At 44.8% G+C, this 25347-nt stretch overlaps 1 protein-coding gene across 2 annotated transcripts in view; it reads right to left on the reverse strand.

Annotated features, from left to right (window-relative positions):
* The window catches only part of LOC134343838 (unconventional myosin-Vb-like), a 293220-nt gene that overhangs the window by 135127 nt on the left and 132746 nt on the right, over nt 1-25347 (reverse strand). For both annotated transcript variants that reach the window (XM_063042611.1, XM_063042610.1), the window contains exons 8-13: nt 23916-24023; nt 22819-22928; nt 18307-18572; nt 11079-11160; nt 9701-9841; nt 7343-7465 (exon numbers count right to left, since the gene is read on the reverse strand). In XM_063042611.1, the coding sequence (XP_062898681.1) occupies nt 7343-7465; nt 9701-9841; nt 11079-11160; nt 18307-18572; nt 22819-22928; nt 23916-24023 (830 nt within the window). The remainder of the gene's footprint in view (nt 1-7342; nt 7466-9700; nt 9842-11078; nt 11161-18306; nt 18573-22818; nt 22929-23915; nt 24024-25347) is intronic.

Raw genomic sequence — 25347 nt, forward strand, 5'->3', positions numbered from 1 at the left:
AGATTCAGCACATCCTTTCAAAGATAGGGAGCCAAAACCGCTCACAATACTCCAAGTGAGGCCTCACCAGTGCTTTATAAAGTCTCAACATTACATCCTTGCTTTTATATTCCAGACCACTTGAAATGAATGGAGTATGATCGGAGTATGGCACAGACACAGGAGAAGCATTGTCGCACAAGTCCAGTGAAGAGCATTAAAAAGCATGAAGTTTTCCGGTGGAGGTCTATGATTGGAGTATGGCACAGATGCAGTAGGAGCATTCCTGTGCGGGTCTGGTGATGAGCTTTGAAAACCCAGTCTCCATAAAAGAGGGGTACTGTTTAGTGGAGTGGTCATCGTGGGAGCGGTCGTTGTCAGAGTAGTAAGGCTTTGGCTCAACAGGACTTCGGCAAGAACAGGTGGAGGCAAGGTAGGTAGGTAAGTAAGTTCATTCCTTATTTCTTTTCTCTTATTTAAATCTTGAGAGAATAGCGGGTATGTCTACAGCACCAGTGTTCTGTTCTGGGTGTCAGATGCGGAATTTCTGGGAGACTACCAGCCTCCCCGATGGCCACACCATCTGCACCAGGTGCATCGAGATGCAGCTCCTTAGAGACCGTGTGAACCAACTGGAGCTGCAGCTCGATGACCGCTGGCTTGTTAGGGCAAGTGAAGAAGTGATAGACAGGAGCCACAGAGGTAGTCACACCAAGGCTACAAGAGATAGATAAATGGGTGACTATCAAGTGAGGAAAGGGAGGACATCAGATAGTGGAGAGCACCCCTGTGGCAGTCCCCTTCAACAATGAGTACTCCATTTTGAGTACCCTTGGGGTGGGGTGGGGGGAGGGACAACCTACCAGGGGGAAGCAACAGCAGCCAAGCCTCTGGCACGGTGTATGGCCCTGTGGCTCAGAAGTGTAGGGAATAGAAGAGGATGACAGCAGTAAAAGAGGAAAAGATAAGCGATTCTGTAGATGTGAAAAAGAAACACAAATGGTAGTTTGCCTCCCAGGTGCCAGGATCTGCAATATTTCTGAATGCATTCACAATATCCTGAAAAGAAGAGGGTGAGCAGCCAGAAGTCGTGGTACATATAGGTACCAATGACATTGATCGAAAAAGTGAGGAGGTCCTGAAAACTGAATACAGGGAGTTAGGAAGGAAGCTGAAAGGAGGACCTCAAGGGTAGTAATCTTGGGAGAGGAATAAAATGAGGTGGTAGATAAATGAGTGGCTACAGAATTGGAGCAGGGAACAAGGGTTAGATTTCTGGATCATTCAGACCTCTTCTGGGGCAGTACCTGTACAAAAGGGATGGGTTGCACTTGAAACCAAGGGGGACCAACATTTTTGTGGGCAGGTTTACTAGAGCTGTTGGGAGTGGTTTAAACTAATATGGCAGGGGGATGGGAACCAGTATGATAGAGCTGAGGACGAGCCAGCAGGTTTACAAGTAGATGATGGGTGTGACGTGAATGTAAGGAAGGACAGGCCAATGATTGGGTATAAGTGCAGGCAGAGCAAAGGGTTAAATTGTACCACAGAGACAAAATTCAAAAGGTTGAAGAATGCAGGACTGAAGGTGCTGTATTTAAATCCGTGCAGTATCAGAATAAGGTGGATGAACTCGTGTCGCAATAAGAGATTGGTCAGTATGACATTGTGGGCATCGCTGAGTTGTGGCTGAAAGAAGGCCTTAGTTGGGGAGCTTAACATCAAAGGATATACTTTGTATCGAAAGAACGGACAGGAAGGCATAGGTGGTGGTGTGGCTCTGTTGGTAAGAAAAGGAATTACATCTTTAGAAAGAGGTGACATAGGGTCAGAGAATGTGGAATCTTTGTAGGTGGAGTTAAGAAACTGCAAGGATTAAAAAAAAACATTATGAGAATCATATATAGGCCTCCAAATAATAGCCAAGACGTGGGGTTGAGGTTGCAAAGGGAGCTGGAAAAGGCATGTTATAAGGGTAATGACACAATTGTAATGGGGACTTCAATATGCAAGGGAATTGGGAAAATCAGATTGGTGTTGGGAATAATGACAGAGCAGAGATGGATGAAGTTTCTGGGAATAGTTCACAAGATGCAGGATAGATATGTCCCACAGAAGAGGTTCTCAAATGGCAAGGGGTAGGCAACCGTTGCTGACAAAGAAAGTTAAGGACTGCATAAAAGCTAAGGAAAGGGCATATAAGGTAGCAAAAGTGAGTGGGAAGTTGGGTGATTGGGAAGCTTTTAAAATCCAACAAAAGGCAACTAAAAAGCTATGAGGGGAAAAGATGAAATATGAAGGCAAACAAGCTAATAATATAAAGCAGGATATAAAAGTTTTTTTCAGTTATATAAGGAGTAAAAAGGAGGTGAGAGTTGATATTGGACCACTGGAAAATGATGCTGGTGAGGTAGTAATGGAGGGCAAAGATATGGCAGATGAACTTAATGAGTACTTTGCATCAGTCTTCACTGCGGAAGACACTAGCAGTGTGCTTGAGGTCCATGAGTGTCGAGCAGGAGTGAGTGCCATTGCTATTACAAGGGAAAAAGTACTAGGCAAACTGAAAGGTCTTAAGGTGGATAAGTCACCTGGACCAGATGGACTACATCCCAGAGTCCTGAGAGAGGTTCCTGAAGAGATAGCAGATGCATTGGTCATGATCTTTCAAGAATCACTTGATTCTGGCATGGTCCCAGAACACTGGAAAATTGCAAATGTCACTCCACTCTTGAAGACAGGAGGAAGGCAAAAGAAAAGAAATTATAGGCCAGTTAACCTAACCTCAGTGGTTGGGAAAGGGTTGGAGTCCATTACTAAGGGCAAGATTTTGAGGTACTTGGAGACTAATGATAAAATAAGTCAAAGTCAGCATGGTTTCTGTAAAGAGAAATCTTCCCTGACAAATCTGTTAAGAGTTCTTCAAGGAATTAACAAGCAGGGTGCACAAAGGAGAGGCAGTGGATGTCATTTACTTAGATTTTCAGAAGGCACTTTATACGGTACCATACGTGAGGCTGATTAACAAGATAAAGCCCTATGGCATTACAGGAAAGATACTGGCATTAACAGAGGAATGGCTGACTGATGAGAGACATTGAGTGGGAATAAAGAGAGCCTTTTCTGGCTGGCTGCCAGTGACCAGTGGTGTTCCTCAGGGGTCAGTATTGGGATCACTGTTTTTCATTGTTTGTCAATGATTTAGATAATGGAATTGATGGCTTTGTGGCAAAGTTTACCGAATACACAAAAATAGGTGGAGGGGTAGGTAGTGCTGAGGAAGCAATGTGATTGCAGCAGGATGTGGATAATTTGGAAGAATGGGCAAAAGGTGGCAGATGGATTACAGCTTTGGGAAATGTATGATATTGCGTTTTGGTAAAAGGAACAATAGTATGGACCATTATCTAAATAGGGAGAAAATTCAGTCATCAGAGGTGCAGAGGGACCTCGTGTAAGATTCTCAGAAATTTAATTTACAGGTTGTTCTCACTGGAATTTAGGAGAATGCGAGGGGATCTCATTGAAACCTACCCAACGTTGAAAGGACTCGACAAGGTGAGTATGGAGAGGATGTTTCCTATGTTGGGGGCATCCAGACCTGGAAGGCACAGCCTTAAAATTAAAGGGCGATGTTTTAGAACAGAGGTAAGGAGGAATTTTTTTGGCCAGAGTGGTGAATCTGTGGAATGCTCTGTGATGGAGGCCAAGTCCGTGAGTGCACTTAAAGTGGAAGTTGATAGTTTCCTGATCGGCCAGGGCATCAAAGGATATGTTGAGAAGACAGGCGTATGTGGTTGAGTGGGATCCAGCATCCACCATGATGAAATGGCCAAGTAGACTCGATGGGCTGAATGGCTAATTCTACTTCTATGGCTTCTGGTCTAACATTGCATTTTCCTTCCTCACCACAGACTCAACCTGCAAATTAACCTTTAGGAAATCCTGCACAAGGACTCCCAAGTCCCTTTACACCTCGTTTTTTTTGTTTTATATTCTAAACTTTCATTTCTTCTCCCAAAGTGATGACCATACTTCCTTGTATTCCATCGGCCATTGCTTTGCCCATTCTCCTAATCTGTCTAAGTCCTTCTGTAGCCTCTCTACTTCCTCAAAACTACCTGCCCCTTCACCTATCTTCATATCGTCTGCAAACTTTGCAAGAAAGACACCGATTCCATCATCCGAGGTATTGATGTATACAGAACCCTGTGGAACACCACTAGTTACCGGCAGCCAACCAGAAAGGCTCCCTTTATTCCACTTGTGCCTCCTGCTAATCAGACACTGCTTTATCCATAGTCATAGTCATAGTCATACTTATTGATCCCGGGGGAAATTGGTTTTCGTTACAGTTGCACCATAAATAATAAATAGTAATAGAACCATAAATAGTTAAATAGTAATATGTAAATTATGCCAGTAAATTATGAAATAAATCCAGGACCAGCCTATCGGCTCAGGGTGTCTGACCCTCCAAGGGAGGAGTAAAGTTTGATGGCCACAGGCAGGAATGACTTCCTATGACGCTCTGTGTTGCATCTTGGAGGAATGAGTCTCTGACTGAATGTACTCCTGTGCCCACCCAGTACATTATGTAGTGGATGGGAGACATTGACCAAGATGGCATGCAACTTAGACAGCATCCTCTTTTCAGACACCACCATCAGAGAGTCCAGTTCCATCCCCACAACATCACTAGCCTTTTGAATAAGTCTGTTGATTCTGTTGGTGTCAGCTACCCTCAGCCTGCTGCCCCAGCACACAACAGCAAACATGATAGCACTGGCCACCACAGACTCGCAGAACATCCTCAGCATCGTCCGGCAGATGTTAAAGGACCTCAGTCTCCTCAGGAAATAGAGACGGCTCTGACCCTTCTTGTAGACAGCCTCAGTGTTCTTTGACCAGTCCAGTTTATTGTCAATACGTATCCCCAGATATTTGTAATCCTCCACCATGTCCACACTGACCCGCTACAAGCCCATGGTATTACAGGAAAGATCCATGCTAGAATCTTTCCTGTAATACTATGAGCTTGTAGCTTGTTAAGCAGCCTCGCATGGCAGCTTGTCAAAGGCCTTCTGAAAATCCAAGTACACAACTTCAAGTGATTCTCCTTTGTCTATCCTGCTTGTTATTTCTTCAACGTATTCCAGCAGATTTTTCAGCCAAGATTTTCCCTTGAGGAAGCCATGCTGACTATGGCCTATTTTATCATGCGTCTCCAGGTACCCCGAAACCACACAACACACACACAATGCTGGAGGAACTCAGCAGGCCAGGTAGCATCCATGGAAAAGGGTACACTTGACCTTTTAGGCTGAGACCCTTCAGCAGGATGTAGAAAAAAAGGTGAGGGGTAGAGTTAAAAGGTGAGGGGAGAGGAGGGAGAAACACAAGGTGATCGTTGAAACTGGGAGGGGGAGGTGTGAGGTAAAGAACTGGCATATTGATTGGTGAAAGAGATACTGGGCTAGAGAAGGGGGGAGTCTGATAGGAGAGGATAGAAGGCTATGGAAGAAAGGAAAGTGGGGAAGGAGCACCAGAGGGAGGCGATGGGCAGGCAAGGAGATAAGGTGAGAGAGGGAAAAGGGGATGGGGGATGGTGAAGGGTGGGGGGTTTTGCCAGAAGTTCAAGAGATCGATGTTCTTGCCATCAGGTTGGATGCTACCCAGACAGTATATAAAGTGTTGTTCCTCCAACCGGAGTGCAGCCTGATTGCAACAGTAGAGGAGAACATGGATTAACATATGAGAATGGGAATGGGAAGTGGAATTAAAATGGGTGGCTAATGGGCGATCCCACTTCTTCTGGCGAATAGAGCGTAGGTGCCCAGCAAAGCCGTCTCCCAATCTACGACGGGTCTCACCAATATACAGGAGGCCACACTGGGAGCACCGGCCAGAGAATATAACCCCAACATCCTCATAGGTGAAGTGTTGCCTCACCTGGAAAGACTGTTTGGGGTCCTGAATGGTAGTGAGGGAGGAGGTGCCACATCCTTAACAATGGACTCCAACATCTTCCCAACCACTGAGGTCAGACTAACTGGCCTATAGTTTCCTTTCTGCTGCCTCGATCCCTTCTTGAAGAGTGGTGTGACATTTGCTATTTTCCAGTCTTCCAGAACCATTCCAGAATCTAGAGATTCTTAAGACCATAAGACAAAGGAGCAGAAGTCAGCCATTCGGCCCATCGAGTCTGCTCTGCCATTTTATCATGAGCTGATCCAATCTCCCATTTAGTCCCACTCCCCCACCTTTTCACCACAACCTTTGATGCCCTGGCTACTCAGATACCTATCAATCTCTGCCTTAAATACACCCAATGACTTGGCCTCCACTGCCGCCCGTGGCAACAAATTCCATAGATTCACCACCCTCTGACTAAAAAAAATTTCAGCACATCTCTGTTCTGAATGGGCGCCCTTCAATCCTTAATCATGCCCTCTCGTACTAAACTCCCCCATCATGGGAAACAACTTTGCCACATCCACTCTGTCCATGCCTTTCAACATTTGAAATGTTTCTATGAGGTCCCCCCTCATTCTTCTAAACTCCAAGGAATACAGACCAAGAGCGGACAAACATTCCTCATATGTTATCCCTCTCATTCTTGAAAGATCATTACTAATGCCTCCACAATCTCTTCAGCCACCTCTTTCAGAACTCTGGGGTGTTGACCATCTGATCCAGGTGACTTATTGAGCTTCAAACCTTCCAGTTTCCCAAGAACCTTCTCCCTAGTAATGGTAACCACAAATTTCTTGACCCCTGACACCTGGAACTTCCACCATACGGCTAGTGCCTTCCGCAGCGAAGACTGATGCAAAATACTTAGTCAGTTTGTCTGCCATTTCCTTGTCAAGGAAGGGTTAGACTTTGCAGTAGGTTAAAGGGACAGCACAATATTGTGGGCTGAAGGGTCTGTACTGTGTCAATGTTAATTTTCATTGAATGCAAATGAAGGATTCAGAAAGGATGGTGACTCTGCAGACCTGGGGCACCACAGTAGACTAGATATTACAGGTCGGGGCTTTGGAGTTCAATTCAGGAGTGCTCTGTAAGCGAGTTTGTATGTTCCTTCCTGTGTGTGTGTGTGTTTCCTCTGGGTACCTGGGTTTCTTCCCGCAGTAACTCGGTGAGTGTTAAATCAGCGGGTTGCTGGGCTTGAAGGGCTGGCTCCACAGTGTATCTCTAAATCAGCGTTTCCCAACCTGGGGTCCTAGTACCCCTTGGTTAACGGGGGGGAGGGTGGTCCATGGCATGAAAGATGTAGGGAACCTCTGCAATAAAAGGATTAACATGCATGGTTGAAATTAAAAATAGATTGTAGAATAATCACTGTATTGTGAATTACCTTATCAGCAAAATGTATAACAAGGAAAGCCATATTGGACATTCGGGGTTTCTGAAAGTACGGGCTGTTCGAATGGCGATCGTACAGTTTCTGGGCCCAGCTCTGGTCCGTGCCTTTCGGCATCTGAAAGGAGAAACCAAACCAAGTTAACTCAGAAACTGATCAGTGGCACAGAAAAGCAATCAATATTCGTAAAACAATATTTAATATAACATCGTTGATGTGCTTGTGTCACAGCAGAAATGAGATACCGATCCCCTCTTCTGTCTACTCCTGCCTCTGTAAAGCAGACAGTGTTGTCAAAGACCCCACCTAGCGTACGTCTTTAGACTGTGGGAAGAAACAAGACATTCTATTTTCTCTCCATCTCCCATAGAAAAGCCTGAAAGCATGTCCCATCGGGTTCAAGGGCAGCTTCCTATTTCACCCTGCTGTTGTAAGATTATTAAACAGTTCCCTAGTAGGATAAGATAGATTCTTGGCCTCACAATCTACCTTGCCCCTTTTGCTCACCTGCACTGCACTCCCTCTGTTGCTGTTACACTTTATTCTGCATTCTGTTATTGTTTTACCTTGTTCTACCTCGATGCACTGTGTAATAATCTGATCTGTGTGAACAGTGTGCAAGACAAGCTTTTCACTGGATCCCGTACGTGTGACACTAATAAACCAATTCTAAACAAAACAAGGTAAAATTGATGTAGTTATTTTATTTGGTGATACAGTGAGGAACAGGCTCTTCTGGCCCATGAGCCCCACCACCCAGCAACCTACCAATTACACTCTACCCTAGTCACAGTACAATTTACATTGACTAATTAAAGTTCAAAAGTTCAAAGCAGATTTTATTATCAAAGTACATATATGAGAACATCAGATAACAAGACAAAGTGTCCTTAAAGTGAGATCATTGGTCATGGGAACATTGCAAGTGAGTGCAGTTACCCCTTTGCTAAAGAGTCTGATGGTTGAGGGGTAGTAACTGTTCTTGAACTTGGTGGTGCAAGTCCTGAGGCACCTGTACCTCCTACCTGATGGCAGCAGCAAGTACAAAGCATGACCTGAGTGGTGGGGGTCCCAGGTGACGAATGCTGCTTTCCTATGATAGTGTTTCATGTAGATTTGCTCAGTGTTAGAGAGGGCTTTCCCCATGATGTGCTGGCTAAACCCACTAGGTTTTGCAGGATTTTCCATTCAGGGGCATTGGTGTTTCCATACCAGGCCATGATGCAGCCAGTCAATATACTCTCCACTACACATCTATAGTAGTTCGTTAAAGTTTTAGATGTCATTCCAAATCTCCGCAGACTCCTAAGGGAGTCGAGGCACTGCCGTGCTTTCTTCACAATTGCCCTTACTTGCTAGGCCCAGGACAGGTCCCCTGAAATGATAACACCTAGGAATTCAAAGTTTCTAACCCTCTCCACCTCTGATCGTCCGATGAGGACTGGCTCTGGACCTCTGGTTTCCTCTCCTGAAGACTACAATCAGTTCCCAGGTCTTGCTCATATTAAGTGAGAGGTTATTGTCATGACACCACTCAGCCAAATTTTCAAAATCTCCCTCCTGTATGCTGATTCGTCACCACTTTTGATTTGGCCCAAAAGAGTGGTGTCCCAGCAAACCTGAATATGGGATAGGAGCTGTTCCTAGTCACACAGTCAGAGGTTTAAAGTGAGTTGGGCAGGGGGTAAGCACACAGCCTTGTGGTGCACCTATGCTGATGGAGATTGTTTTGTTGCCAATCCGTACTGACTGGGGTCTACAAGTGAGGAAATCCAGGGTCCAACTGCACAAGGAGGTATTGAGGTCAAGGTTTTGGAGATCATTGAATAGTTTTGACAGGATTAAGTGCAGAGCTGTAATTGATAAAGAGCAGCTTTAAGCTACTAACTGGTACGTTTTTGGACTGGGGGAGAAAACTTGCACACCTGGTGGAAACACAGGCACACACAGGGAGGAACGTACAAACTTCCTCCCCATAACCCTTGATGCTCTTATTAATCAAGAGCCTATCAATCTCTGCTTTAAATAATTTGGCCTCCACAGCCGTCTGTGGCGAAGAGTTCTACAGGTTCCGCACACTGAGGCTAAAGAAATTCCTCCTCATCTCTGTTCTAAATGGACGTACCTCTATTCTGAGGTTGGGTCTTTTGGTCTTAGACTCTCCCAGCATAGGAGACATCCTCTCCACATCCACTCTGTCTAACCTTTTCTTCTAAACTCCAACAAGTTCTTTACTTTATACTTTATTGTCGCCAAACAATTGGTACTAGAACGCACAATCATCACAGCGATATTTGATTCTGCGCTTCACACTCCCTGGATTACAAATGAAACGTGGGTCAAACTCATTACCCTGCATTCTTCATCCAACAGGTCCAAGATGCCCAGCTTGGCCTCAATCAGGTCGATGCACGGCTGGTTGTCGGAAAAGTCGATGAGCGTCCAGGGTATTTGTTCCTTCATGTACTCCTCCTGCTCCAATTTGAAGACGTGCTGAAAAACATTGAAAATACACAACAAATTGTGATAATACCGGTACACATAAAATGTATCCCTTAACACTTACAGATCTGTTCATTCGTAGAACACCACAGCACAGAAATAAGCCCTTCAGCCCATCTATCCTGTGCCGAACTATTATTCAGCCTAGTCCCATTGACCCACACCTGGACCACAGCTCTCCTTAGCCCTCCCCATCCACCACTTCCACTGGCAGCTCATTCCACATTCGTACCACCCTCTGAGTGAAGAAGCTTCTACTCATGCTCCCCTTAAACATTTCACCTTTCACCCTTAACCTATGACCTCTAGTTCCAGTCTCATCTAACCTCAGTAGAAAAAACTTTTTTTTTAATTTAGTCCATAAGACTATAAAAACTTGAGACACTGGCTGAATTCTGCTCCATTCACCTCATCGAGTCTGTTGACAATTCCATCGTGGCCAATTCATTATCCCTCTCAACCCCGTTCTCCTGCCTTCTCCCCGTAACCTTTAACACTCTGACTAATCAAGACCTATCCATAGCCACTTTAAGTATACCCAGTGACTTGGCCTCCACAGCTGTCTGTGACAATGAATTCCACAGATTCACCACCCTCTGGCTAAAGAAATTCCTCCTCATCTCTGTTCTAAATGAACATCCCTCTATTCTGATGCTGTGCCCTCCGGTCCTAGACTCCTCCACTTTAGGAAACATCCTCTCCATGTCCACTCTATCAAGTCCTTTCAATATTACCCTATCTATACCCCTCATAGTTCTGTATACCTCTATCAAATCTCTCCTCTAAGGATTAATGGAGTTGTGATAAAAACGGACATCAGGTAACTGACTACGGAAGCTTTGTGACTGGTTACCAAATCTATCCATACTATCCTTTGGTCACATACTTACAGATACAGATTGCGACGTCTCACTGGTTTAGGCAGGGCATGGGTGGGGCTCACTCGACAGGGTATATAAGGAGGTGTCTCTTGGGGGACTGGGCACTTGACTAACTTGTGCCTGAGGAAGACGGTTGGGTTTACCATTGAAATGTTGCAATCAGTATCTGTGATACTGATGTTACTGATGTGACTGTTAGCGCCAAAGGTTAAGAAGGATAGACATAAGGTAAACCTGCCGAAATTAGAACTGAATAAAACTGTTTGTTAAAATATATAAGCATATACATGGAGACACATGAGCAGGTTCACACATACATGCACAAGTACACAATACAGTGTTCTCACCAGGTTAAATTGCTGCTGCAATTTCTCATTAGCGTAGTTGATGCAAAATTGTTCAAAACTGTTGATATCAAAAGTTTCAAACCTGAAGTGGACAGAAAATAGACATTATCTCTCTGAAAATAACTGTTTACTGTTGAACTAGTTTCACAAGAGCAACTCGAACAATGATCCAACACTTGCTGGAACAGCTAACCTCCAGTTGTCAGTCTGTACCATTCTTGCACCCCTCAGTGCATCTATTCCTTCCCAGAACTTTCCAGAAGTTTTTGCTAGCAACAACATTTTATCAATTGATTATCAGCTGTGATAGTGTTGTGCTAATCACTATGCTACCGTGGTACCATGTATTGTCATGTTTGCTCTACGTCCCATTGTGAAGCACGTTGAACTACATCGTCTGTACAGAACATGCTCTGTTGGTGTAGGTGTAGTGATCTACAGGTGTAGTGGACAGAGAGGAAGGCTACTATGGATTGCGGTAGGATCTGGACCAATGGAAAAATGGGCTGAAAAATGCCAGATGGAATTTAATGCAGACGAGTGTGAGCTTTTGCACTTTGGTAGGACCAGCCAAAGTAGGTCTTACACAGTGAATGGCAGGGCACTGAGGAGCCTGCTAGAACAAAGGGATCTGGGAATACAGGCCCATAATTCCTTAAAAGTGATGCCACAGGTAGATAGAGTCGTAAAGAAGGCTTTTAGCACATTGGCCTTCATAAACCCACGTATTGAGTACGGGAGTTGGGACGTTATGTTGAAATTGTATAAGATCCTGGTGAGGCCTAAATTGTAATATTGTGTGAAGTTTTAGCCACCTACCTACAGGAAAGATGCAAATAAGATTGAAAGAGTCCAGAGAAGATTTGCAAGGACATTGGCAGGACCTAGAACCCGAGTTATAGGGAAAGGCAGAACAGTTTAGGACTTCTTTCCCCAGAACGTAGCAGACTGAGGGGAGATTTGGTTGAGGTATACAAAATTATGAGGAATTTCGATAGAGTAAGTGCAAGCAGACCTTCACCACAGGGGTTGGGTGGGGCTACAACTGGAGGTTATGGGTTAAGGGTGAAAGGTGAAAAACTAAGGGGAACCTGAGGGGAAACTTCTTCAATCAGAGGGTGGTGACAATGTGGAACGAGCTGCCAGCAGAAGTCATGCATGTGAGGTCGATTTCAATGTTTAAGAGTTTTGGATAGATACATAGATGGGAGGGATGTGGAGGGCAATGGTCCGGTAGAGGTCAATGGTTCAAGGTGGATTAATAGTTCGGCATGGACCAGATGGGCCGAAGGACCTGTTTCTGTGCTGGAGTGCTCTATGACCTTATAAATAATTTATTATTATTATTATTAATTTTGAATACACCTTTCACGTTCTCCATCAGTCCTCTTAGCCTACTTTGTCACTCTTCGTAGCTGAAATGCTTTCTGCAGCGATAAGCACTTACGAGCAATTAATTCACAGAGTAAGCAGTTCATAACAGATGATGGCCTTTTCTCCCCTTATTGTGACACAAATCCCTCATGAACTTACACCCAATCATAATCCACAAAACAACTTCAACAGAAGAAATTCTGTAGATACTAGAAATCCAGAGTAACATAGACAAAATGCTGGAGGAACTCAGCGGGTCAGGCAACACCTACAGAGAGGAATAAACAGACAACGTTTTGGGCTATAGCCATTCATCAGGACTGGAAAAGAAGGGGGAAGAAGCCAGAATAAATGGGTAGGAAGGAGCTGGGAAGAGAAGAAGCAAGCAGGTGATAGGCTGGTGGGGAGGCAGGAGGTGGGGAGGAGTGTGAACAGAATACTGTGAGAAGCTGGGAGGCAATAGGTGGAAAAGGCAAAGGGCTGAAGAAGGGATCTGATAGGAGAGGAGAGTAGACCATGGAATAAAGGGAGGGAGGGAGGAAATCAGGAGGAGGAAGGTGCAGGTAATGGGGAGGTTCTGAGGGTGAGGGAATGGAAAGAGAAGGGGTAATGGTGCCAAAGGGACATGGCAAAACACAGGGAAGATTTATTTCCTCTCAGATAGGTAACATATGAAGACACGCCCTAGGGTGCCATGGTAGCATATTGGTTAGCACTTCTCTTCCAGCTTGGCACATTCCAGAGTTCAGAGTTCAATTCCTGCGCCAAACGTAAGGAGCCTGCATGTTCTCTCCGTGAACCGTGTGGGTTTCCTCTGAGTGCTCTGGTTTCCTCCCGCAGTCCAAAGACAACCCGGTTGGTAGGTTAATGGGTCAATGTAAATTGTCCCGTGACGAGACCGGTGGATTGCTGAGCAGTGTGGGCTCATTGGTCTGGAACGGCCTGTTTGGCACTGTATCTCTAAATAAATAAATACTGCAAATAAATTAAATCATCCCCCCAAAATAATCATCTCATCCATTTCATCAGATCAATCCATAAAGCCTACCTCTGCACCGTCTCTAAAGCTTCTGCATCCTTTCTATAGAGGCGACCTGAACTGATCACAATACCCACGTGTGGTCTAACCAGAGTTTTATAGAGTTGAACATCACTTCACAGCTCCTAAACTCAATCCCCTGAATTGTTGCCAGTAGAAACCGCAGTATGGCTTACAGAGACCAAGAACTGTGGATTTATAGCTGGTCCATTAAAAAAAGGCATCTTGGAGCTACAAGAACATGGGGGCAGCTGGCCAGATTTACGCTGGGTTAGAGAAGGTCAGCAAAATCCTCAGCCAGCTGGCGGGAGTATTCAAGGACATTTTCAACCTCTCATAGCTATGGGCAGAAGTTTCCACTTGCTTCAAAAAGGCAACAATTATAACAGTGCCTACGAAGAAGAATGTGAGCTGCCTTAATGACTATCACCTGGGAGCACTCACATCTACAGTGATGAAATGCTTTGAGAGGTTGGTGATGACTAGACTGAATTCCTGCCTCAGCAAGGACCTGGACCCACTGCAGTTTGTCTAAACCACAATAGGTCAATAGCAGACACAATCTCAATGGCTCTCCACACGGCTTTAGACCACCTGGACAATACAAACACCTATGTTAGGATGCTGTTCATCGACTATAGCTCAGCATTTAACACCATCATTCCCACAATCCTGATTGAGAAGTTAGAGAACCTAGGCCTCTGTACCTCCCTCTGCAATTGGATCTTCGACTTCCTAACCAGAAGACAACAATCTGCGCGGATTGGTGATGACATATCCTCCTCACTGACGATCAACACTGGCGCACCTCAGGGGGGTGTGCTTAGCCCACTGCTCTACTCTCTATATACACATGACGATGTGGCTAGGCATAGATCAAATAGCATCTATAAATTTGCTGATGTTACAGTTATTGTTGGTAGAATCTCAGATGTTGATGAGAGGGCGTACAAGAGCGAGATATACCAACTAGTGGAATGGTGTCACAGCTACAACCTGGCACTCAACATCAGCAAGACAAAAGAGCTGATTGTGGACTTCAGGAAGGGTAAGATGAAGGAACATGTACGAATCCTCATAGAGGGATCAGAAGTGGAGAGAGTGAGTAGTTTCGAGTTCCAGGGTGTCAAGATCTCTGAGGACCTTTCCTGGTCCCAACATACTGATGCAGCTATACAGAAAGCAAGACAGCAGCTGGACTTCATTAGAAGTTTGAAGAGATTTGGTAGGTCAACAAATACACTCAAAAACTTCTACAGATGTACTGTGGAGAGCATTCTGATAGGCTGCATCTTTGTCTGGTAGGGGGGATGGGAGTGGGGGTGGGGGGCTACTGCACAGGACCAAAAGAAGCTGCAGAGGGTTGTAAATGTAGTCAGCTCCATCTTGGGTACTAGCCTACAAATTAACCAGGACATCTTCAGGGAGCGGTGTCTCTGAAAGGCAGCGTCCATTATTAAGGGCCTCCAGCACCCAGGGCATGCCCTTTTCTCACTGTTACCATCAGGTAGGAGGTACAGAAGCCTGAAGGCACACACTCAGTGATTCAGGAACAGCTTCTTCCCCTCTGCCATCCGATTCCTAAATGGACAATGAACCCGTGAACACTACCTCAATTTTTTCAATATATATTATTTCTGTTTTTTGCATGATCTTAATATATTCAATATATGTATACGGTAATTTATTATTTTAATTATTATTTTTTCTTCTTCTATATTGTGTATTGCATTGAACTGCTGCTGCTAAGTTAACAAATTTCACAACATATGCCGGTGATAATAAACCTGATTCTGATTCAATGTCGGCCACCCATTTAAATTCTACTTCCCATTCCCTTTCTAACGTATTTATCCATGGTCTCCTCTCCTGCACAATGAGGCCATTCCCAGCTTGGAGGAGCAACTCCTCATATTCTGCCTCAGCAGTCTCCAATCTGACAGCATGACTATTGATTTCTCCAACATCTGGCAATTTCTCCCCTTCCTGGCTTCCCTCTTACCTCTTCTCTTCTCACTTGCCCATCTCCTCCCTCTGGTGCCCCTCTTTCTTCCATGATCCACTCTCCTCTCCTATCGGACGCCCTCTTCTTCAGCCCTTTACCTCTTCATCTATCTGCCTCCCAGCAGCTTCTTACTTCATCCCCTCAGTCCCACTCATCCACACTCCCCCCTCACCTAGTCTTACCTATCACCTACCAGCTCGTCATCCTTCCCATCACCCCACCTTAATCTGGTCTCTGGCCCCTTCCTTTCCAGCCCTGGAGGGTCTTGGCTTAAGATGTCAACTGTTTATTCCCCTCCATAGATGCTCTCCGACCTGCTGTGTTCCTCCAGCATTTTGTGAGTGTTACTCTGGAATTCTGGCATCTGCAGAATCTCTTATGTTTTTAATTTGGCAATGGTTTTTTTTTCAGTGCCCCGATGAACCATAAATATGCACTTGTCAGGCAGCATCACCATCAGCAGGCTTGGGTGCAATCTCCGAACAGCACTCCCACCGTCTAAAATAACAGCCTCTGGAGAGTTCCCAGGGACAGCACAAAAGATAATTGGATCGCGGAAAATGTCTCAGGCAGTCCTTTCAACTTGGGTTTGAGTCTGACCTTGTACAAAGTTGGTTTTTAATAATCACAATTTAGCTTCTAACGGGTTGACGTCTGCAGGACAAGAATAGCACTGGAGGGGCCATTGTGGGAACCGAAAAAGACATAACACAGCACTTCTCTCCTCCACAGCTCAACGTGTGCACACGCAGAGGGACTGACTTCCAACCTCACCACCGGACTGCATAAACATATGGACCCAAAGCACAGTATTGTCCATTCCCGGCTGGAATTCCTGAACCATGATACGTACAGTATCCACACAAAAATAACAGTCTTGATGAAGGGCCTTAGCCTAAAACATCAGCTGTTCATTTCTCTCAAGGGACACGGGAGTTCTACTGCAAGAGCGAGGAACGACCCGAAGCTGGGCCAGATTGAAAAGGTCAGGGTGTCAGGGGTCAGAGGTGAGGGACAGGCTGGTTCAGCTCACTGCCCTGTGTGGTTTGCTGGTCTCTGCACTGAACTGAGGCTGTGGCCTGCAACGAACAGGCTCCTGGATCGGCTGTAGTCATGACTGGCTTCATGCCTGTGGCCTCACTTCCGTGGACTTCAGTTCTGAATGTTAATTGCTTACATTTACTGTTTGCATAATTTGATTTTTTTTCCTCTCTGCACATTGGGTGTTTGATGGCTTTTGTTAACGGGTTTCTTTGTTTTGTGGCTGTCTGAAAGGAGACAAATCTCAAGGTCACAAGTATACATACTTCGATAAGAAATGTAGTTTGAACTTTTTGAACCTTGGAGTGCCTAAGGATTAATTTGTTTAATTCTGCTGTTATGTTTTATGCTTTTGATAGGTGCTGCCTGATGTGCTGAGTTCCTCCAGCATTTTGTGTGTCCAAAAGTGACATTGACTCAACTGTTAAATGACTTGAATGAAGTCTGTATGGATGGAAGGGTAAGACAGTGGGTAGTTCCAGCAACCTGGTTTCAGTTCCGCCACTGTGCATCAGGAGCTTATGTGTTCTTCCTGGGACCGCGTGGGTTTCCTCCAGATAAAATGAATCTCATTAGTATATGGTGACATATATGTACTTTGTTAATACTGTAAGTATGCTTCGAACTTTGAACAGGTTAGCAGGTCAATTAAGAGAGGACTGTGTCACTAAAACCAAAAGCCACAGCCACTGCACCAGAATACATGGATCCCGATCGGCCACTACAGCCACCTGAGGACCCAACAAAAGACAACCCCCTTAGGAGAACATCATACCCTAAACATCTCTGAGGATCTATCCTGGGCCCAATGTACTAATGCCATTGGAAAGAAGGCACGACAGTGCTATATTTCATTCGGAGAATCAGGAGACTTGGTATGTCAACAATGACTCTTGCAAATTTCTAGAGACATATTGTGGAGAGTATTCTAACTGGCTGCATTTCCATCTGGTATGAAGAGGCCATTGCACATGATCAGAAAAAGCTGCAGAAAGCTGTAAACAGCCAGCTCCATCATGGGCACTAGCCTCCCCAGCATCTAGAGCACCTTCAAAAGGCGATGTATCCATCAATGAGGACCCCATCACCCAGGGTGTGCCCTCTTCTCATCGCTACTATCAGAGAGGAGGTACAGGAGCCTGAAGACACACACTCAACATTTCAGGAACAGCTTCTTCCCCTCTGCCATCAGATTTCTGAACAGACAACGAACCCATTCACTATTTGTTTCTTTTTTTGTTCTCTTTTTACATTACTTACTCTGTACTTATTGTAATGTATAGCTTTTTATTTGAGCTCCAAATTCCAGCATCTACAGTCTCTTCCATCTCCTTTAGTTGGACTACATTTGGCATTCTTTGATCATGCTTGCTTGGGCCCTGAGATCCTGTGGAGCAGAGGCCACTGATGAACACCTCTCTCCATTGTCGATGGTGTGGTTGGAGTTCATCAATGCTTCTGCAATCCATTGTATCCACTGCACAGGGGGTTGACCTAGACAGCTTCACCAGAGCCCTGTTAGACGATCTTACCCGTTTCTACCTCTCCTGACGGGGACATAACTTTTCTTTCCTTTTTTTGGTTTCATGGCGCAAGACAGCATAACAACAAACTTCAGGACATAGGCCAGTGACAGTAAACCCGATACTGATTCTGATACCTGACTCGCGTGATCGCAGTAACACTTGTCACTAAACCGCACTCCTTATCAACCCCAGTTCCCAGTTTGGCGGGATGCAATGCCGTGTAAACCTTGCTCTGTTGCGTACCCGTAAATATCCAGGACGCCAATGAACGAGTGCTGTTTGCTGGTTGTATGAAGTGCCTTGTTGATTTGTTCCACGATCCAGTTGAAGAGCTGGGCGTAGATGTGCTTGGCCAATGCATTCCTGGCATTGAGGGCATGCTGCCTGGCCATGGACTTCACATACGTCTCTGACGTGGTGACGAGCTTGCGATGACAGAGCCAGTGTTCCATCTGGTCGTGTTCAACCCCCAGCAGATCACAGAAGTAGCTTAGGTGCTTATCCTTCTTCTGAAAGTACAGAGATTAATTGTTAACAAGCTAGAGTGCTGTTCATCTTTTGATAGCTAACAAGCTGTTAATACTTGATATGTTAATAATCGATTGTTAATAATTGATATTTAATATGTCAAGATTTGATATGCTAGATATAATGAGAGATTTTCTGATAGTTATGATGGCACATTTACAGTAATTTTTAAAAAGAAACATGAGAAACTCTGCAGATGCTGCAAATCCAAGCAACACACAAGCCAGAGGAACTGAGCAGGTCAGGCAGCATTTATGGAAAAAGTACAGAAACAGAGACGGAGTTTTGGGGGTTAATGTGCCTGATCCGTTTTGTTTGTTTTTAGTGTGGGAGGAGGGATTTGGGGTAGATGTGCTTGTTCCATTTTTGTTTCTTTTTTTCATGCGGGAGGAGGGATTTGGAAGTCAATATGCTGATCTGTTTTGTTCTTTTGTTTTGTGGGGAGGTGGGATTTGGGGGTCGATGATCGTGCTGTCTTTCTTTTCTTCCTTGGTTTCATGGTTACCTAGAGAATGGAAGAACTTCAGAGTTGTATGCTTTGGTAATAAAATGAACTTTGAACATTTTGAAAGAAAATGAGAATAATTTTTATAAACCTTTCTTGTATGTTTTCTTGCACCTCTTTATCAGCTGAGTATGATCAAAGCCTCTCAAAGTCCAACACTATGTCCCCGTCGTGAGAGGAAGAAACAGGCAAGGTTGGCCAACAGGGCTCTGGTGAAGCTGTATAGGCTAATCCCCTGTACAGTGGACACAATAGATTATAGAAACATTGGTGAACTCCAACCATACCATTGACTTCAGAGGACAATGGAGACAGATGCTCATCAATGGCCTGTGCTCCACTTAGGATCTCAGGGCCCAAGCAAGCACGATGATCAAAGAATGCCAAATGTAGTCCAACTAAAGGAGATGTAAGAGATTGTAGTTGCTGGAATTTGGAGCTAAAGAAACAATTGTGGAACAATCGTCTAGAGGAAGTGGTTTAGAAGTTAAAATATGACAACATTTAACAGAGATGATTATCTTTTAAATGTTAATAAAAATGTCTCACACCTCCAACACACACCAAAGTAAGAGATTTGAAAGTGGGGGGGGAGGGGGAGATCCAAAATTTGAAAGTGGGAGGGGGAGGGGGATCTCCCCCTCCCACTTTCAAATCTCTTACTAGCTCTCCCTTCAGTTAGTCCTGACGAAGGGTCTTGGCTTGAAATATCGACTGTACCTTCTCCTAGAGATACTGCCTGGCCTGCTGCGTTCACCAGCAACCTTGATGTGTGTTGCTTGAATTTCCAGCATCTGCAGAATTCCTCGTGTTTGTGTCTCACACCTGTCTGCATTAACAAAAAACTATTGAACGAGGACTAGCATGCAGTTTTACATTCTAGAAAGACAAACCAGGGCAGCAGAGATATCTTGGGATCCAAGTTCACAGCTCCCTTGAAAGTGGCTACACAGGTGGTTAAGAAGGTTTATGCGGTTTGATTTTATGAGTAGAGGCTTTGAGTTCAAAAGTCAGGAGATTACGTTGCAACTTTATAAGACTCTGGTTTGGCCACATCCGGAGTATCGCACACTGTTCTGGTCATCCCACTAGAGTAAGGGTGTTGAGGCTTTGGAGGGGGTGCAGAGAAGGTTTATCAGGATGCTGCCTGGTTTAGAGCATATCATGAGAGGCTAGATGGGCTGTTTGTTCTGGAGTGCCAGAGGCTGAGGGGAGATCTGTTTGAGATTCATGAGATTGAGAGGCATAGACAGAGTGGACAGAGAGCATCTGTTTCCCAGGGTTGCAATGTCTAATACCAGAGGGAATGCATTAAAGGTAAGGGGGGATAGGTTCAAGGTGGATGAGTTTTTTTTACTCAGAGGGTGGTGGATGCCTGGAATGCACTGCCTGGTCTGGTGGTAGAGGCAAATACATTAGAGGCTTTTAAGAGATGTGTGGATAGGCGCATGGATCTGAGGAAGATGGAGGGATATGGTCATGGTGTAGGTAGGAGGGATTAGCATTTGGGCACTTTAGATTTGTTTTCCAGCTGGATCAGCACAACACTGTGGGCCAAAGGGCCTGTTCTTGCGCTGTACTGTTCTATGTTCTAGGACTTACACAATGATCAGTAGGGCACTGAAGTGTGCAGTAGAACAAAGAAATCTGGGGAGAGAGATCCATAATTCCTTGAAAGTGGCATCACAGATAGATAGGGTTTTAAAGGGTTGAGTCTCTTCATCAGCTGTGCTCTGACCTAGTTTAACTTCATATTTGTATGAATTGAATTCCATTTTCTAATTCGTTGCACATTTTTCCAGTTGGCCTGGATCCTGTTGTAACCTTAGACACCTCTAGGAGCCATGTATCTATTTTCTGTCTGCATTGTATTTTGTGTTGCGAGTTTATTATGGGTAGCTAGTCACGTGGGTTGGGACGTGGTTGAAGTGAAGAGTTTAGTTACATATTCATGCTTTGTCATTACTTCAGTTTAGTTTGGGTAAAGCCAGGGAGTGGGCCGGGGGGGGGGGGGGTGATATCACTTTATGATTTACTTAAAGACATTAAATACTCTTAAATATGTTTAAGAACGCTTCACTGCATTTAAATACATTAAGACTATTTTGTTAGTTTTAGTTTCATTAGTTTTTATCGTTTCAAGATCGTTTGTTTTGTTAGTTTGAACTACTTCCTTCGAGTTTACAACTTTGTGATTGGTGGAGCGCGTCAAACAGAGTCAACACCCACCCCTCTGTGCTCAGTCTCTGAGTGGGTTTGGTTTCTTTTCAAGTAACTGCTACAGACACCCCTCGCTCTCCACTATACCACTAGCTGGTCTAGAATTCATTACGCAGAGACTGGTTTAAATAGCGCTCAGTCCCCAGTACATTACCGAGGCAAAATTTAAGTGTCCATAGGACAGTCACTGAGCAAAGGTTGGGCTCACCAACAACCATGAGACGGCCTACCGACACGAGGTGGAAGAGCACGAGGCTCGGTGCTGGGAAAATAACCTCTTCCTTAATGTCAACCAGACAAAGGAGATGGTTATTGACTTCAGACAACTCACACCACTCACACCTCTTTACGTTGGTAGCACGGCAGTGGAAACCACGAGCAGTTTCAAACTCCTGGGGAGTGTTCATCACACACAACCTCTCATACTTGCAGGATGCATCCTGCACAATCAGAAACGCTCACTAGTGCCTCTACTTTCTGCAGAGGCTGAACTGTGCACATCTGTCTCACCTACAGGTGTACAGCTGAGAGCATCCTAACATGCTGCATCATTGCTTGGTATGGAAATTACTCCACGGCAGAGAGAAAGGCTCTGCAATGGGTAGTCAAAAATACCCAACACATCACTGGCACCAGACTACCCATCACCAAGGACATATAGACAGAAAGATGCCAGAGAAGGATCCCACCCACCCTGCTCATGGACTGCTTGTCCCACTCCATCAGGGAGGAGGCTATGTAGCATCCACACCAGGACAACCAGACTCAAAAGTAGTTGCTTTCCCCAAGCAGTAAGGCTGTTTGGCACCTCCACCCACTAACCCACCCCTCCACACCCCCAACCACCACTACCTTATCATTTTCTGTCAGAGTCACCTTATGTACAGACACTCCTGCGCCTAGCGTCACATTGTTCACTCAATCTTTATGTACCGTGAGTGTATGACATGAGTGATCGTGGTCTTTCCGTCACCATGATTGCTCTTGGCAAATTTTTTCCACAGAAGTGGTTTGCCATTGCCTTCTTCTGGGCAGTGTCTTTCCGGGACAAGTGACCCCAGTCATTATCAATAATCTTCAGAGATTGTCAGCCTGGTGTCAGTGGTCGCATAACCAGGACATGTGATATACACCGGCTGCTCGTACGACCATCCACCGTGGGCTCTCATGGCTTCATGTGACCCTGATCGGGGGCTAGGCAGGTGCTACACCTTGCCCAAGGGTGACCTGCAGGCTAACAGAGGACAGGAGCATCTTACACCTCCTTTGGTAGGGACATACCTCCAGCCTGACACCCCTTTATGTATGTACATAAGCTAATCTTACGTATTTTTATATATTGTGTTATGCTTATTGTGTGAGTTTTTTTTGTGCTATATCAGATCCGGAGTAGCCATTAATTTGTTCTCCTTTACACTTGTGTACTGGGAGTGACAGTAAACTATCTTGAATCTCGAAACCTGCAGGGTACAGGATGTAACTACTTTATAGCAGTGACTTACAGCAACACCACACGAGTCCATATCTCTCTCTGAAACAATCTCTACGTTTCCCAGATGGAGAATGGAAGCGATCACTCTATAAACGTTCATCTGGTGTGCATCCTTCACACCTGAAGGGCAGAAACATATCATTAACACCATCACCGGTAAATGCGGAAATACAAACCTTCACATTGATAAATTCATAACTCCAAAAGCAAACTGCTCAGTATACCTCATCTGAGATATTGACACCCTGAATAATCAAGTACCTATCAATCTCTGCTTTAAATATACCCAATAACTAGTTCTCCACAGCTATCTGCCGCAACGGACTCCACAGTTTCACCACTCTCTGGATAAAGAAATTTCTTCTCGTCTCTGTCTCAACATAGAGATCAAATGTTAGGACCCAACATTTGAATCTCCGAAGGGTAGGCCCCAAAATTCCCGGCTTTGCCTGCTGCTGGCAACCGAGGCTGAGGTCGAAACGTTCGAATAGAGATGGTGCTCGGTACTCGGTGTCGGAGAGCTGATCAGAGCTTGAAGTTTTCGGACGACTCAGAGTCAGACTGTGGTCAGCATGGCAGGGAGAGTTTTCTTCCTTCTCCTGTCTGTGTGAGATGTGGGACTTTCGAGAAACTTTGAACTTTTTTACCGTGCAATGGACTGTTCTTCATCAAGTTATGGTATTGTTGCACTGTTGTAACTATATAATGTTATAATTATGTGGTTTTGTTAGTTTTTCAGTCTTGCTCTGTCCTGTGTCTTTGTGATATCACACCGGAGGAATATTGTATCATTCCTTAATGCATGCATTACTAAATGACAATAAAAGAGGACTGCGTCTCCTCATAATCTAACCCTTCAGTCTAACTGATGTTGTCAATGTTATTTATTTATTATATGCACATTGTCAGTCTTTGTGCGTGGTTTTTCATTGATTTTATTATATTTCTCTGTTCCACTGTGAATGCCTGCTAGAAAATGAATCACAGGGTTGTATATGGTGACATATATGTACTTTGATAATAAATTTACTTTGAACTAAATCACCATCAGTTGAAATTTGAAATGAGGCTTTTGGGAAGAGTATAGAATTGAACCCCTGGCCTTACCAAGTAGAGCAAAGGCATCCCAAGTTTTCTCAAAGTCTTCAGCATCGTTAACTCCGTCTATTAGCGTGCTACCACCCTGGGTGGTGTAGAAGTAGTCTTCTGCACTGCCTGCAAGATAGCAAAGCTCTGGTTATTCATAAACACAGATGCGCAGATGGTCAGGTCTGTGTTCTGCTCCACCCCGAAGATAATATTACTGAGGCACCAATATTATTGTTCATCAGCAGAACAGCTTACTGCTAGAAAAGACAAATTGGTTTTAATCTACACACTTAAAGCTAAGTCTAAAGGGATTGTCATTCCCCCCGTCCCCCAGTTTACAGCAATTCTAAGTTACTGTGAAGATTCAGTCAGGTTTGGTTTCATGTTTCAATCATATTCACACCAGGTTAGTTTTAGAACATACAATAGTACAGCACAGTACAGGCCCTTCGGCCCACAACGTTGTGCCGACCCTCAAACCCTGCCTCCCATATAACCCCCCACCTTAAATTCCTCCATATACCTGTCTAGTAGTCTCTTAAACTTCACTGGTGTATCAAAATAGTCCATCCACACTGACAGCTTCATTGCAATTAAAATTATGTATTTCGTATCACTTAGATATTCCTTCCTTGGTAATTTCTGATTATTTATCACCAGGACTGAAAATTTAACTGGAGTCAATGTCATACGGCACTACAGCACAGTAAGAAACCTTTCAGCCCATCTAGTCTGCCTAGTCCCATTGACCTGCAGGCGGACCATACCCCTCCCATCCATATACAGTACTTATCCAAACTTCTCGGAAATATCGCAATCAAACCTGAAGCTCTCTCTTCCACTGGCAGCTCCTTTCACCCTCAAACCACAAACTGAGTTGCCCCCTCATAATCCCCTCAAATATTTTACCATTCACCCTTAACCCATGACCTCTGGTTCTAGTCTCACTCAAACTCAGTGGGAAAAAGCCTGCTTGTGTTTACCCAAAGTAGGAACGACAGCGGCTAAATTTCATTAAGGCGGCATCAATCACCCATCACCTGGGCCTAACGAACTAATGGCTTTGCAAGGAAGGCATGACAGTGGCTATATTTCACTAGGAGTTTCAGGAGACTTTGGGGTGTCAGCGATGGCTCTCGTAAATTTCTACAAACGTACCATGGAGAGTATTCTCACTGGTTGTATCACTGTCTGGTATGGAGGGGCCACAGCACAGGATTGAAAGAAGCTGCAGAAGGTTGTGAACTCATTCGGCTCCATCATGGGCATGAACTTTCGGAGCACCCAGGATATCTTCAAGGAGTGATGCCTCAAAAAGGCGGCATCCATCATTAAGGACCTCCATCACCCAGAACATGCCCTCTGCCCATTGTTACCGTCAGGGAGGGGTTTACAGGAGCCTGAAGGCACACACTCAGCGATTCAGGAACAGCTTCTTCCCCATCGTCAG

The sequence above is a fragment of the Mobula hypostoma genome, chromosome 3 (genome assembly GCF_963921235.1).
Source record: "Mobula hypostoma chromosome 3, sMobHyp1.1, whole genome shotgun sequence".
Classification (NCBI taxonomy): Eukaryota; Metazoa; Chordata; class Chondrichthyes; order Myliobatiformes; family Myliobatidae; genus Mobula; species Mobula hypostoma.